Here is a 15,178-nt window from a genome sequence, read left to right as displayed (position 1 = left end):
ATAAACAAAAACTCATCAACAGTGCAGGGACTGCATTGTTCAGTCACATCGTGTGAAACCAGGATAACTCATGTATACATGCATGGCTCAGGCGGTAAGAGCAGTCGTCTGGCAGTCGGAGGGTTGCCGGTTCCATCCCACCCTGGGCAAGACCCTGAGCAAGACATCTAACCCCTAAATGCTCCTGACGAGCTGTGTGTCGAAGTGTCGTGAACAAATCACCTAACCTGAGCTGGTTGGTGCCTTGCGTGGCAGCCAATTGCCATTGGTGTGTAGAGTGTATGAATGGGTGAATGAGAAGCTTTGGATAAAGGCGCTGTATAAATGGCATATTTTCCATTTACAATTTACCACTTACCACATAGGTAAAAACGTTACTTAACAAGGAAACACTGTGTCATTGATATGAAGCACCATTCATCAAATTGAGTGTTAATAGCTCCCCCTTGTGGAGAATCTTCAGCTTGCTAAATGTCAGTGAGTGAGTGAGCGAGCTAAAAGCCAGGTCCATGAGGTGCTTCAAATAAAAAAAATAATAAACATTGCACAAAATATATCAACATATTTCCACTAACAACGAGGATTCACACTTTCCAGAATTATAAACAAAGTTTCTTACGGACTGGGACATCTTTGCAGTGTTTATATGAGTACCCAATTGTTTGAATGATCACCTGACTGGTAAATAATTGTGGGATCGAGTGGATTAAGAAACAGGGACGCTCTGCATGTCTGCATGGCATTTGAAATGTGCGTGCATGCATTCATTTTACATGTAACACAGGTTGCTCACATCTTACCGTAGTAGCGTAGTTACCAATGATTTGAACGTCCATTGAATGAGGCTCATAATATAAACAGGGCTTTTAGTTCATAACCATGGACCTCAATGAGATAAACGAGAAGACAAGAAATCCTGAGAACAGATATTTGAATTCCCTTTAAAAAGGACCATTTCACTTTTTCTCCTCCTTTACATGATTATTTCAAAAAGATCAACGGAATGGAAACAGAACTTTCTGTATTTGTTTAAACTTCCAGTTTAAAAATCAGAATTTCAGAACAGGCGGCACGGATGTTGCAGTGGGTAGCACTGCCGCCTCACAGCAAGGAGGTCCTGGGTTCGGATCCCTGTCGGCCGGGGCCTCTCTGTGCAGAGCTTGCATGTTTTCCCCGTGTTTGCGTGGCTTTCCTCTGGGTACTCCAGTTTCCTCCCACAGTCCAAATACATGCAGATTAGGCTGATTGGAGAGTCTAAATTGTATGAGTGTGTGAGTGAATGGTGTGTGTGCCCTGCGATGGACTGGTGACCTGCCCAGGGTGTATTCCTGCCTTTCACCCAATGTATGCTGGGATAGGCTCCAGCCCCCCTGCAACCCTGTTCAGGATAAGCGGGTTAGAATAATGAATGAATGAATGAATTAATGAATTTCAGAACAAAACGTGCAGTGTGAGGAACACTGAGAAGCGAGAAAGTTTTCCTCAGCGCTTTCAAGAACAAAACTTTCAGCATTAAGAGCACAATTTGCAAGGTTCAGAATATAATTTCAGTATGAAAAGCAGACCTTTCTGTATTAAGAGCTAATTTTATTTTTTCAAAATCATTAAATTATCATTATTATTCAATTATTATTGCTTCATTCACAAAGACATGCATGTCAAGGTAGGTGTGCTCCAGCCACAGTAGTTGTACTACTACCACTATAACACAGTAACTAGGATGGGTCAAATACAGAGGACAAATTACCCCAGGGGGATCAACATGTCTTATATCTTATCTTAAATAATATTTTTCCTTAATTTCGTATTAATAAGTGTCACACCTTTCTGTGGTGGGGTACCGCTCAGCCACCTTTGCTTAGATTAGATCCTTCGTTGGCTTTGGGCTGGTGCCGGCGCCCCATCAGCCTGTAGAGGGAGTGCTTTATGGTGGCCTGGAAGGTGGAGGAGGAGAAATAGAAGATGATGGGGTCCAGGCAGGTGTTTGCGGTGCTGAGGAGAAGGGTGTAGTACCTCCAGGAGGGACTGTCTCCCTGCAGGTAGCCCAGCAGGTGGGAGAGGTTGTAAGGCAGGAAACAGACCACAAACACCAGCAGCGTGCCCAAAGCCATGCCCACGGCCTTCTGCCGCTTCCTGCTGCAGATGCGTGGCCGGGCGTACAGGAGACGGATGCAGCTCAGGTAGCAGAAGGTGCAGACCAGGAGTGGGACGAGGAAGAGGACGAAGAACAAATAAAGCCGCACAGGGAGCAGGACCTCCAGCTGTCTCGGCGTGAAGTTCTCGTAGCAGACGGAGGTGTTGCCTGGCGTGTTGCCTGGCAGTAGGTGTTGGGTGAAGAAGACGATGCTGCAACTGCCGGAGCCAAAGAGAAAGGCGAAGGCGCCGCCCAACGCCCCATAGACGGGCTTGCGCAGCAGCTTGTAGCGGATGGGGAAGGCCACGCCCAGGTAGCGGTCCACACTGACGGCCATCAGCAGGAGGGAGCTGGTGTAGATGGTGGAGAAGAAGAAGAAGGAAGTGACGCTACACAGGAAGTAGGGCAGGTCCCAGCGCATGCCGGATGCAGACTCGTGCATCTTCAGCGGTAGGAAGAGGAGGAAGAGGAGGTCTGACACCGTCAGGTTGAGCAGCAGGATGTTGGTGGGCGTGGCCTTGCTCCGGATGTTAACGCTGAAGGCGCAGAGGGACAGGATGTTGGCAGGAAGGCCAATCAGGAACGTCAGGATGTAGACGGACAGTATCACCACATGGTTCGCCATAATCCTCAAGATCACCAGCGAAAGACCTGGGACAGGAGCATATCAGTCCATTACTGGGCAGTTCAGTCATCTATAATATTGTACAGTAGTAAGATTTATTTTCATTATACACTGAACACGCACTTTATTAGGAACATTTTTACGTTATTACACTTACTTATTCATGTGATTATCTAATCAGCCAATTGTGTGGCAGCAGTGCAATGCATACAATCATGTAGATACGGGTTAGGAGCTTCAGTTAATGTTCACATCAACCATCAGAATGGGGACAAAATTGAAATGACTTTGACCGTGGAATGATTGTTGGTGGCAGATAGGGCAGACAGAAACTGCAAAAAACAAAAGAAAATCATGTGAGCAGCAGTTCTGCAGACAGAAACGCCTTGTTAATGAGAGACGTCAGAGGAGAATGGCCAGACTGGTCAAAGCTGACAGGAAGGTGCCGGAACGCACATAACCACACATTACAACAGCGGTATGCAAAAGAGAATCTCCGAACACACAACGCATCATAACCTTAAGTAGATAGGCAACAGCAGTAGTAAAAAATAAGTCTAATAAGTACCTAATAATATTTTCCTATTCCCCTCAGTAAACAAAATTGTTATGCCGGGGGGAACAGAGGAACCAGAAGCAGACGGGGGTGCAGAAAAATGGCGATTTAATATCAAAAGGGCCAGACAGAGCAGGGTCGAAAAACATGCCAGGGTCAAAACCAGGGGGTCCGTCCAAAAAGGCAGAGGTACAAAAATCCAAAAAAAAGCAAAGAAGAGTAGGGAGGGCAAAGTGGAGCTTTAGAATGTAGACCGCTGTGTGTGCACGTGAGCTCAATAGATTTCTCACAGAAAACGTAATTTATCCACTTTTTTACTTTACAGTAGAGGTGATCAAACTTACAATAACTAAGTGCTAGTGTGTTCTAAGCCTTTACTGGTCCCTGTACGATGTTAGCATGATGTAGCTAGCATACGCGAATAGCACAAAGCCATACAATTTGCTTTTTAACGGCACTTGGTCATTCGAACGATGTAAATAAAAGCATTCGATTAAGTTCGACGGCACCGGAATTTTCTGTCGTACCGTCCATAAATGGCAAAAGTCCCACCATAGGATTTATTTAAATCTTTAAAAGTTATACATTTTCTGAATCGTCATTAATTCATCTTGTTTCTATAAGTGATTCGGCGTGATCGTACAGTTCTGTAGCTATGTAAATGACGTCAGAAGGATACAGCACTGTTATTTGTGACCTAAACTTTGACGAACGCTCGAGAGCGTTAACATGATTGAAGTCTGACATGTCTATTGTCAAAATCCATTGAAACTATGAAAAAGTAACCAGGGACTTTGGACTTATAAGGCTGGTCATACCGAGTACCCAGCAAAAATATTGACCTGGCTACAGTCACACTTTTGACAGTTCGAACTGCCACCAACTGCCATGTTGCCATGCGGGAAGTAAACCAGCAAAAGCTATTGTTGTGTCACCATTTTCGAGCTCCATATACGTAAAGAATGGAAAGGCAGTGAAATCTGCCTGTTTTTCGGTGCCGTCGGGGTCCAGCATTTAACATTGATGGAATGCTGGTAAAATGAGCGCTTAAAAGCCACAAAAACAGTCATTTTGTCACATTAAAATTCAACCTAAGCAGAATTATTGTCCACCACACGTTAATTTAAGGTTAAACTGAGATAATAATCATAATATTCATGTTGATTTACGGAAATACATTTTTTGGTTGTCCTCCCTAAGAAGAGTCCAGGGAAGCAGGCAAGGGTCAAAACCAGAAAACCAAATAAACTAGGGCAAGGACTCAGGAACAAGGGCGAGGGCAAGGCAACAAGGAGGCTAGAATTGGGGGACGGAATCAAGGGCTCGGGAACAGAAACAGGACAAGACAAACTAGCACCGTGCGACTGAAAAGGACAGGCATAAATACACAGGGAAATGAGACAAACTAGGTGGGGCATGGGAGTGAGGGCGGTCTAACAAATGAACATCAGGTGAAACACATGAAAGGGTAATAGGACAATAACGAGGGGGAAAACGAAAAAGCGGACTGGATTCACAAAGACACACATGTAAAACAAACGGCTCTGGACTAGAGAGTAGACAATGCATAGATTGAAGACGTAGTGATAGTTAAGAGATAGCAAACACTTCGCTGAAACAAACGAGTAATAACGGATAGCATAGGAAGGCGGAGTTATAGAACAGCGCAGAAATGCTAAGAGATGCGTTAGTGAGTTAGTAACGTGAATATTTCTAAACTACCCAATAAAAGTGATTGTTAGTTAGTTAGTTAGACAGACAGTAAGTGTATTAATCGGATTAGTACTGTACAAAACCTAGATTCGTAGTGGTTATAGTAAGAATAGTGCTTTACAACATTTAACTACCAAGACAAAGCAGGAAGTAAGAAACGCGAGTGAGGAATTAATTGCCCAATTGCACCTCACTGTCATTAATCAACTCAATAGTGTGATGTTTTAAAAGCACAGAACTGAAGTTGTCAACATTTTGATATATCATAGGTGTCAATGCCAATCCTTTTCATGGTACAGAGTGTGCATTTACAAATATGTTCTGTAAATGTCTCCAACCGAGAGTTTAAAGATATAATGCATGGAACAAATTCCTTTGTAAAATCTGCTTGTATTTCTTTTAGTTATGATGAGGCTTAAAGATTTCTGCATGTTGCCTGCATCATTGAAATTGTGTAAATATCAACCCAGGTGTGCATTAAGATATATATATATATTTTAATGAAAATAATGTTTTGAAAAGAAAAAGGACAGGACAGGAAACCATCTGTTTATCTACAGAGAAAACTGCAAAGTAATGAAAAATAAATTATGTCAGTCCCAACAAATAGCCACATTAACATGATCTGCAGCAACAGACCAATGGAAATCTTCTGATCAGTTATTTGATGCATATTTCATCACATCTGCATACTGCAGATACACACAAAAGTGAAAAGTTTACACAGAAACTACTACTATCGGTGTTAATTATAAAGCTTCATAAGAAAACAATGACTGGTGATGTTTGGGTCATGTTCTGCTGCTTCGACGTTATGCTCAATTGAAAACAGAACCTATAAAACACACATTTCACAACAGGACAAAATTATTAATCTGTAAACCATTAAGTCATGGACATCAAAAGTGAACTCATATTGCAGGGAAAGCAGATTAAGCCCACATGTTCTTACCTGTGCATCTGCTAGTCTAGGCAGCTGTCACCATTTTAGGCGAAGCACAGTGAGGTGAACTCCTGCCGCCCTTTGTGTATTTTAGTCAAAGCTGCTAGCGGTGACTTCCTCCATCTGATGACTTCATGTTTTTTGGGGGGGGGGTTTTAAGATATAGGGACCAAACATTTCACACATGCTAATCATCAGAACTAGAATCAGACATTACTGTCCAAGTATGTTTTTTATGCATACAGTTTGACTTGATGTATCAGTTGCACTCTATGTATTTATATGATAATATATGAATGAAACACAATGTTCTTGTGCCCTCTTAATGCGATAACTTAATATAATATCACTAGTGGGAGGTATGCTAACACCGCAGACAGACCACAAGCCTCATTTCTAAAATTACATTGTGATAAAATTGTATGTATATTAAGTGCCTTTTTGCGAAAGCCATGACTAAGTAATTATGTATCTAAGGGGGCTGTGTGCATGCTTGAAAACAAATATTTCATTGATAATCTATTTTTGCTATGAAGATTGGAAGAAATGTTGGAATTTAGCCTCATCTAGATTAAATTCACAGTTATTTGCCATATTCACAAGATGATTCTTCACAAGACTGACTGTACTTATTGTGAAGTTCATGGGAGTTGAAATTGAAGTCCATTTGAGATGTATATAGAGTATCACAGGTGCGTAAGAATTAGATAGGCAACTTTTTTCAGTTTCTTTTTATGAATCAGTCAATCAATCAGCAAAACTTGGGAAATTATTTTACAGTTGTGTTTAAGTTTCAATCAAAATATTTTGAATAAATTAGCTCCTTGTAAATGGTCGCAGTACTTCAGGCACCTGATTCTTCTACCCGACAGATAAAGGGTTGATTTTGGGACACATCAATGGTTCAGATCTGAGCTGCAAGGTGTGACTTCCTGTCAGTGTTAAGAAATGAATCTGCTGAGTGCCGGAGGTCCAAATGCAAGGAGAGACGTGCAGTTGCACATGGGATGTATGAGGCAGATCACTGATAGATATCCATCTGACCACATTTGCAAGACAAGGACTCTGTTATCACATTTCCTCAGCCCACTCCCACAGGAAACGTCAGCTTGACCAGATGTCTTGTAATTTAACTGTCGGCATTTTTACACACTGTTATTATAAACAAAAACTCATCAACAGTGCAGGGACAGCATTGTTCAGTCACATCGTGTGAAACCAGGATAACTCATGTATACATGCATGGCTCAGGCGGTAAGAGCAGTCGTCTGGAAGTCGGAGGGTTGCCGGTTCCATCCCACCCTGGGCAAGACCCTGAGCAAGACATCTAACCCCTAAATGCTCCTGACGAGCTGTGTGTCGAAGTGTCGTGAACAAGTCACCTAACCTGAGCTGGTTGGTGCCTTGCGTGGCAGCCAATTGCCATTGGTGTGTAGAGTGTATGAATGGGTGAATGAGAAGCCTTGGATAGAGGCGCTGTATAAATGGCATATTTTCCATTTACAATTTACCACTTACCACATAGGTAAAAACGTTACTTAACAAGGAAACACTGTGTCATTGATATGAAGCACCATTCATCAAATTGAGTGTTAATAGCTTCCCCTTGTGGAGAATCTTCAGCTTGCTAAATGTCAGTGAGTGAGTGAGCGAGCTACAAGCCAGGTCCATGAGGTGCTTCAAATAAAAAAATAAATAAACATTGCACAAAATATATCAACATATTTCCACTAACAACGAGGATTCACACTTTCCAGAATTTTAAACAAAGTTCCTTACGGACTGGGACATCTTTGCAGTGTTTATATGAGTACCCAATTGTTTGAATGATCACCTGACTGGTAAATAATTGTGATTGGTGGGATCGAGTGGATTAAGAAACAGGGATGCTCTGCATGTCTGCATGGCATTTGAAATGTGCGTGCATGCATTCATTTTACTTGTAACACAGGTTGCTCACATCTTACCATAGTAGCGTAGTTACCAATGATTTGAACGTCCATTGAATGAGGCTCATAATATAAACAGGGCTTTTAGTTCATAACCATCAACCTCAATGAGATAAATGAGAAGACAAGAAATCCTGAGAATAGATATTTGAATTCCCTTTAAAAAGGACCATTTCACTTTTTCTCCTCCTTTACATGATTATTTCAAAAAGATCAACGGAATGGAAACAGAACTTTCTGTATTTGTTTAAACTTCCAGTTTAAAGATCAGAATTTCAGAACAGGCGGCACGGATGTTGCAGTGGGTAGCACTGCCGCCTCACAGCAAGGAGGTCCTGGGTTCGCATCCCTGTCGGCCGGGGCCTCTCTGTGCAGAGCTTGCATGTTTTCCCCGTGTTTGCGTGGGTTTCCTCTGGGTACTCCAGTTTCCTCCCACAGTCCAAATACATGCAGATTAGGCTGATTGGAGAGTCTAAATTGTATGAGTGTGTGAGTGAATGGTGTGTGTGCCCTGCGATGGACTGGTGACCTGCCCAGGGTGTATTCCTGCCTTTCACCCAATGTATGCTGGGATAGGCTCCAGCCCCCCTGCAACCCTGTTTAGGATAAGCGGGTTAGAATAATGAATGAATTAATGAATTAATGAATTTCAGAACAAAACGTGCAGTGTGAGGAACACTGAGAAGCGAGAAAGTTTTCCTCAGCGCTTTCAAGAACAAAACTTTCAGCATTAAGAGCACAATTTGCAAGGTTCAGAATATAATTTCAGTATGAAAAGCAGACCTTTCTGTATTAAGAGCTAATTTTATTTTTTCAAAATCATTAAATTATCATTATTATTCAATTATTATTGCTTCATTCACAAAGACATGCATGTCAAGGTAGGTGTGCTCCAGCCACAGTAGTTGTACTACTACCACTATAACACAGTAACTAGGATGGGTCAAATACAGAGGACAAATTACCCCAGGGGGATCAACATGTCTTATATCTTATCTTAAATAATATTTTTCCTTAATTTCGTATTAATAAGTGTCACACCTTTCTGTGGTGGGGTACCGCTCAGCCACCTTTGCTTAGATTAGATCCTTCGTTGGCTTTGGGCTGGTGCCGGCGCCCCATCAGCCTGTAGAGGGAGTGCTTTATGGTGGCCTGGAAGGTGGAGGAGGAGAAGTAGAAGATGATGGGGTCCAGGCAGGTGTTTGCGGTGCTGAGGAGAAGGGTGTAGTACCTCCAGGAGGGGCTGTCTCCCTGCAGGTAGCCCAGCAGGTGGGAGAGGTTGTAGGGCAGGAAACAGACCACAAACACCAGCAGCGTGCCCAGGGCCATGCCCACGGCCTTCTGCCGCTTCCTGCTGCAGATGCGTGGCCGGGCGTACAGGAGACGGATGCAGCTCAGGTAGCAGAAGGTGCTGACCAGGAGCGCGACGAGGAAGAGGACGAAGAAGAAATAAAGCCGCACAGGGAGCAGGACCTCCAGCTGTCTCGGCGTGAAGTTGTCGTAGCAGACGGAGGTGTTGCCTGGCGTGTTGCCTGGCAGTAGGTGTTGCGTTAAGAAGATGAAGCTGCAATTGGCGGAGCCAAGGAGAAAGGCGAAGGCGCCGCCCAACGCACCATAGACGGGCTTGCGCAGCAGCTTGTAGCGGATGGGGAAGGCCACGCCCAGGTAGCGGTCCACACTAACGGCCATCAGCAGGAGGGAGCTGGTGTAGATGGTGGAGAAGAAGAAGAAGGAAGTGACGCTGCACAGGAAGTAGGGCAGGTCCCAGCGCATGCCAGATGCGGCCTCGTGCATCTTCAGCGGTAGGAAGAGGAGGAAGAGGAGGTCTGACACCGTCAGGTTGAGCAGCAGGATGTTGGTGGGCGTGGCCTTGCTCCGGACGTTAACGCTGAAGGCGCAGAGGGACAGGATGTTGGCAGGAAGGCCAATCAGGAACGTCAGGATGTAGACGGACAGTATCACCACATGGTTCGCCATAATCCTCAAGATCACCAGCGAAAGACCTGGGACAGGAGCATATCAGTCCATTACTGGGCAGTTCAGTCATCTATAATATTGTACAGTAGTAAGATTTATTTTCATGACACACTCAACACGCACTTTATGAGGAACATTTTTACGTTATTACACTTACTTATTCATGTGATTATCTAATCAGCCAATTGTGTGGCAGCAGTGCAATGCATACAATCATGTAGATACGGGTTAGGAGCTTCAGTTAATGTTCACATCAACCATCAGAATGGGGACAAAATTGAAATGACTTTGACCGTGGAATGATTGTTGGTGGCAGATAGGGCAGACAGAAACTGCAAAAAACAAAAGAAAATCATGTGAGCAGCAGTTCTGCAGACAGAAACGCCTTGTTAATGAGAGACGTCAGAGGAGAATGGCCAGACTGGTCAAAGCTGACAGGAAGGTGACAGTAACGCACATAACCACACATTACAACAGCGGTATGCAAAAGAGAATCTCCGAACACACAACGCATCATAACCTTAAGTAGATAGGCAACAGCAGTAGTAAAAAATAAGTCTAATAAGTACCTAATAATATTTTCCTATTCCCCTCAGTAAACAAAATTGTTATGCCGGGGGGAACAGAGGAACCAGAAGCAGACGGGGGTGCAGAAAAATGGCGATTTAATATCAAAAGGGCCAGACAGAGCAGGGTCGAAAAACATGCCAGGGTCAAAACCAGGGGGTCCGTCCAAAAAGGCAGAGGTACAAAAATCCAAAAAAAAGCAAAGAAGAGTAGGGAGGGCAAAGTGGAGCTTTAGAATGTAGACCGCTGTGTGTGCACGTGAGCTCGCCAATAGATTTCTCACAGAAAACGTAATTTGTCCACTTTTTTACTTTACAGTAGAGGTGATCAAACTTACAATAACTAAGTGCTAGTGTGTTCTAAGCCTTTACTGGTCCCTGTACAATGTTAGCATGATGTAGCTAGCATAGGCGAATAGCACAAAGCCATACAATTTGCTTTTTAACGGCACTTGGTCATTCAAACGATGTAAATAAAAGCATTCGATTAAGTTCGACGGCACCGGAATTTTCTGTCGTACCGTCCATAAATGGCAAAAGTCCCACCATAGGATTTATTTAAATCTTTAAAAGTTATACATTTTCTGAATCGTCATTAATTCATCTTGTTTCTATAAGTGATTTGGCGTGATCGTACAGTTCTGTAGCTATGTAAATGACGTCAGAAGGATACAGCACTGTTATTTGCGACCTAAACTTTGACGAACGCTCGAGAGCGTTAACATGATTGAAGTCTGACATGTCTATTGTCAAAATCCATTGAAACTATAAAAAAGTAACCAGGGACTTTGGACTTATAAGGCTGGTCATACCGAGTACCCAGCAAAAATATTGACCTGGCTACAGTCACACTTTTGACATTTCGAACTGCCACCAACTGCCATGTATGAGCGCGTGAAGTAAACCAGCAAAAGCTATTGTTGTGTCACCATTTTCGAGCTCCATATACGTAAAGAATGGAAAGGCAGTGAAATCTGCCTGTTTTTCGGTGCCGTCGGGGTCCAGCATTTAACATTGATGGAATGCTGGTAAAATGAGCGCTTAAAAGCCACAAAAACAGTCATTTTGTCACATTAAAATTCAACCTAAGCAGAATTATTGTCCACCACACGTTAATTTAAGGTTAAACTGAGATAATAATGATAATATTTATGTTGATTTACGGAAATACATTTTTCGGTTGTCCTCCCTAAGAAGAGTCCAGGGAAGCAGGCAAGGGTCAAAACCAGAAAACCAAATAAACTAGGGCAAGGACTCAGGAACAAGGGCAAGGGCAAGGCAACAAGGAGGCTAGAACTGGGGGACGGAATCAAGGGCTCGGGAAAAGAAACAGGACAAGACGAACTAGCACCGTGCGACTGAAAAGGACAGGCATAAATACACAGGGAAATGAGACAAACTAGGTGGGGCATGGGAGTGAGGGCGGTCTAACAAATGAACATCAGGTGAAACACATGAAAGGGTAATAGGACAATAACGAGGGGGAAAACGAAAAAGCGGACTGGATTCACAAAGACACACATGTAAAACAAACGGCTCTGGACTAGAGAGTAGACAATGCATAGATTGAAGACGTAGTGATAGTTAAGAGATAGCAAACACTTCGCTGAAACAAACGAGTAATAACGGATAGCATAGGAAGGCGGAGTTATAGAACAGCGCAGAAATGCTAAGAGATGCGTTAGTGAGTTAGTAACGTGAATATTTCTAAACTACCCAATAAAAGTGATTGTTAGTTAGTTAGTTAGACAGACAGTAAGTGTATTAATCGGATTAGTACTGTACAAAACCTAGATTCGTAGTGGTTATAGTAAGAATAGTGCTTTACAACATTTAACTACCAAGACAAAGCAGGAAGTAAGAAACGCGAGTGAGGAATTAATTGCCCAATTGCACCTCACTGTCATTAATCAACTCAATAGTGTGATGTTTTAAAAGCACAGAACTGAAGTTGTCAACATTTTGATATATCATAGGTGTCATTGCCAATCCTTTTCATGGTACAGAGTGTGCATTTACAAATATGTTCTGTAAATGTCTCCAACCGAGAGTTTAAAGATATAATGCATGGAACAAATTCCTTTGTAAAATCCGCTTGTATTTCTTTTAGTTATGATGAGGCTTAAAGATTTCTGCATGTTGCCTGCATCATTGAAATTGTGTAAATATCAACCCAGGTGTGCATTAAGATATATATATATATTTTAATGAAAATAATGTTTTGAAAAGAAAAAGGACAGGACAGGAAACCATCTGTTTATCTACAGAGAAAACTGCAAAGTAATGAAAAATAAATTATGTCAGTCCCAACAAATAGCCACATTAACATGATCTGCAGCAACAGACCAATGGAAATCTTCTGATCAGTTATTTGATGCATATTTCATCACATCTGCATACTGCAGATACACACAAAAGTGAAAAGTTTACACAGAAACTACTACTATCGGTGTTAATTATAAAGCTTCATAAGAAAACAATGACTGGTGATGTTTGGGTCATGTTCTGCTGCTTCGACGTTATGCTCAATTGAAAACAGAACCTATAAAACACACATTTCACAACAGGACAAAATTATTAATCTGTAAACCATTAAGTCATGGACATCAAAAGTGAACTCATATTGCAGGGAAAGCAGATTAAGCCCACATGTTCTTACCTGTGCATCTGCTAGTCTAGGCAGCTGTCACCATTTTAGGCGAAGCACAGTGAGGTGAACTCCTGCCGCCCTTTGTGTATTTTAGTCAAAGCTGCTAGCGGTGACTTCCTCCATCTGATGACTTCATGTTTTTTGGGGGGGGGTTTTTAAGAGCACATAGGGACCAAACATTTCACACATGCTAATCATCAGAACTAGAATCAGACATTACTGTCCAAGTATGTTTTTTATGCATACAGTTTGACTTGATGTATCAGTTGAACTCTATGTATTTATATGATAATATATGAATGAAACACAATGTTCTTGTGCCCTCTTAATGCGATAACTTAATATAATATCACTAGTGGGAGGTATGCTAACACCGCAGACAGACCACAAGCCTCATTTCTAAAATTACATTGTGATAAAATTGTATGTATATTAAGTGCCTTTTTGCGAAAGCCATGACTAAGTAATTATGTATCTAAGGGGGCTGTGTGCATGCTTGAAAACAAATATTTCATTGATAATCTATTTTTGCTATGAAGATTGGAAGAAATGTTGGAATTTAGCCTCATCTAGATTAAATTCACAGTTATTTGCCATATTCACAAGATGATTCTTCACAAGACTGACTGTACTTATTGTGAAGTTCATGGGAGTTGAAATTGAAGTCCATTTGAGATGTATATAGAGTATCACAGGTGCGTAAGAATTAGATAGGCAACTTTTTTCAGTTTCTTTTTATGAATCAGTCAATCAATCAGCAAAACTTGGGAAATTATTTTACAGTTGTGTTTAAGTTTCAATCAAAATATTTTGAATAAATTAGCTCCTTGTAAATGGTCGCAGTACTTCAGGCACCTGATTCTTCTACCCGACAGATAAAGGGTTGATTTTGGGACACATCAATGGTTCAGATCTGAGCTGCAAGGTGTGACTTCCTGTCAGTGTTAAGAAATGAATGAGTGCCGGAGGTCCAAATGCAAGGAGAGACGTGCAGTTGCACATGGGATGTATGAGGCAGATCACTGATAGATATCCATCTGACCACATTCGCAAGACAAGGACTCTGTTATCACATTTCCTCAGCCCACTCCCACAGGAAACGTCAGCTTGACCAGATGTCTTGTAATTTAACTGTCGGCATTTTTACACACTGTTATTATAAACAAAAACTCATCAACAGTGCAGGGACAGCATTGTTCAGTCACATCGTGTGAAACCAGGATAACTCATGTATACATGCATGGCTCAGGCGGTAAGAGCAGTTGTCTGGCAGTCAGAGGGTTGCCGGTTCCATCCCACCCTGGGCAAGACCCTGAGCAAGACATCTAACCCCTAAATGCTCCTGACGAGCTGTGTGTCGAAGTGTCGTGAACAAATCACCTAACCTGAGCTGGTTGGTGCCTTGCGTGGCAGCCAATTGCCATTGGTGTGTAGAGTGTATGAATGGGTGAATGAGAAGCCTTGGATAAAGGCGCTGTATAAATGGCATATTTTCCATTTACAATTTACCACTTACCACATAGGTAAAAACGTTACTTAACAAGGAAACACTGTGTCATTGATATGAAGCACCATTCATCAAATTGAGTGTTAATAGCTTCCCCTTGTGGAGAATCTTCAGCTTGCTAAATGTCAGTGAGTGAGTGAGCGAGCTACAAGCCAGGTCCATGAGGTGCTTCAAATAAAAAAATAAATAAACATTGCACAAAATATATCAACATATTTCCACTAACAACGAGGATTCACACTTTCCAGAATTTTAAACAAAGTTCCTTACGGACTGGGACATCTTTGCAGTGTTTATATGAGTACCCAATTGTTTGAATGATCACCTGACTGGTAAATAATTGTGATTGGTGGGATCGAGTGGATTAAGAAACAGGGATGCTCTGCATGTCTGCATGGCATTTGAAATGTGCGTGCATGCATTCATTTTACTTGTAACACAGGTTGCTCACATCTTACCATAGTAGCGTAGTTACCAATGATTTGAACGTCCATTGAATGAGGCTCATAATATAAACAGGGCTTTTAGTTCATAACCATCAACCTCAATGAGATAAAT

At 42.1% G+C, this 15,178-nt stretch overlaps 2 protein-coding genes across 2 annotated transcripts; both read right to left on the bottom strand.

Annotated features, from left to right (window-relative positions):
* Positions 1 to 1,314: 1,314 nt before the first annotated feature.
* On the bottom strand, positions 1,315 to 2,765 carry LOC133142102 (free fatty acid receptor 2-like). Its single transcript, XM_061263084.1, has 2 exons — positions 1,824 to 2,765; positions 1,315 to 1,378 (listed from the first exon to the last, which is right to left on the bottom strand). Exon 1 carries the CDS (start codon positions 2,757 to 2,759, stop codon positions 1,845 to 1,847), a length of 915 nt encoding a protein of 304 aa, XP_061119068.1. The 5' UTR covers positions 2,760 to 2,765; the 3' UTR covers positions 1,315 to 1,378; positions 1,824 to 1,844.
* Positions 2,766 to 8,982: 6,217 nt separating this feature from the next.
* On the bottom strand, positions 8,983 to 13,197 carry LOC133139297 (free fatty acid receptor 2-like). Its single transcript, XM_061258776.1, has 2 exons — positions 13,123 to 13,197; positions 8,983 to 9,923 (listed from the first exon to the last, which is right to left on the bottom strand). The coding sequence occupies exon 2, from the start codon at positions 9,895 to 9,897 to the stop codon at positions 8,983 to 8,985; it is 915 nt and encodes a 304-aa protein (XP_061114760.1). The 5' UTR covers positions 9,898 to 9,923; positions 13,123 to 13,197.
* Between the last annotated feature and the right edge of the window lie 1,981 nt (positions 13,198 to 15,178).

Source organism: Conger conger, chromosome 1 (genome assembly GCF_963514075.1).
Source record: "Conger conger chromosome 1, fConCon1.1, whole genome shotgun sequence".
NCBI lineage: Eukaryota > Metazoa > Chordata > Actinopteri > Anguilliformes > Congridae > Conger > Conger conger.
This window is presented reverse-complemented; position numbering and strand designations above follow the sequence as displayed.

What these genes read in the sequence shown, in the direction of transcription:
- LOC133139297 (XM_061258776.1), bottom strand. Translation starts at nt 9,897, where the DNA reads ATGGCGAACCATGTGGTGATACTGTCCGTCTACATCCTGACGTTCCTG.
- LOC133142102 (XM_061263084.1), bottom strand. Translation starts at nt 2,759, where the DNA reads ATGGCGAACCATGTGGTGATACTGTCCGTCTACATCCTGACGTTCCTG.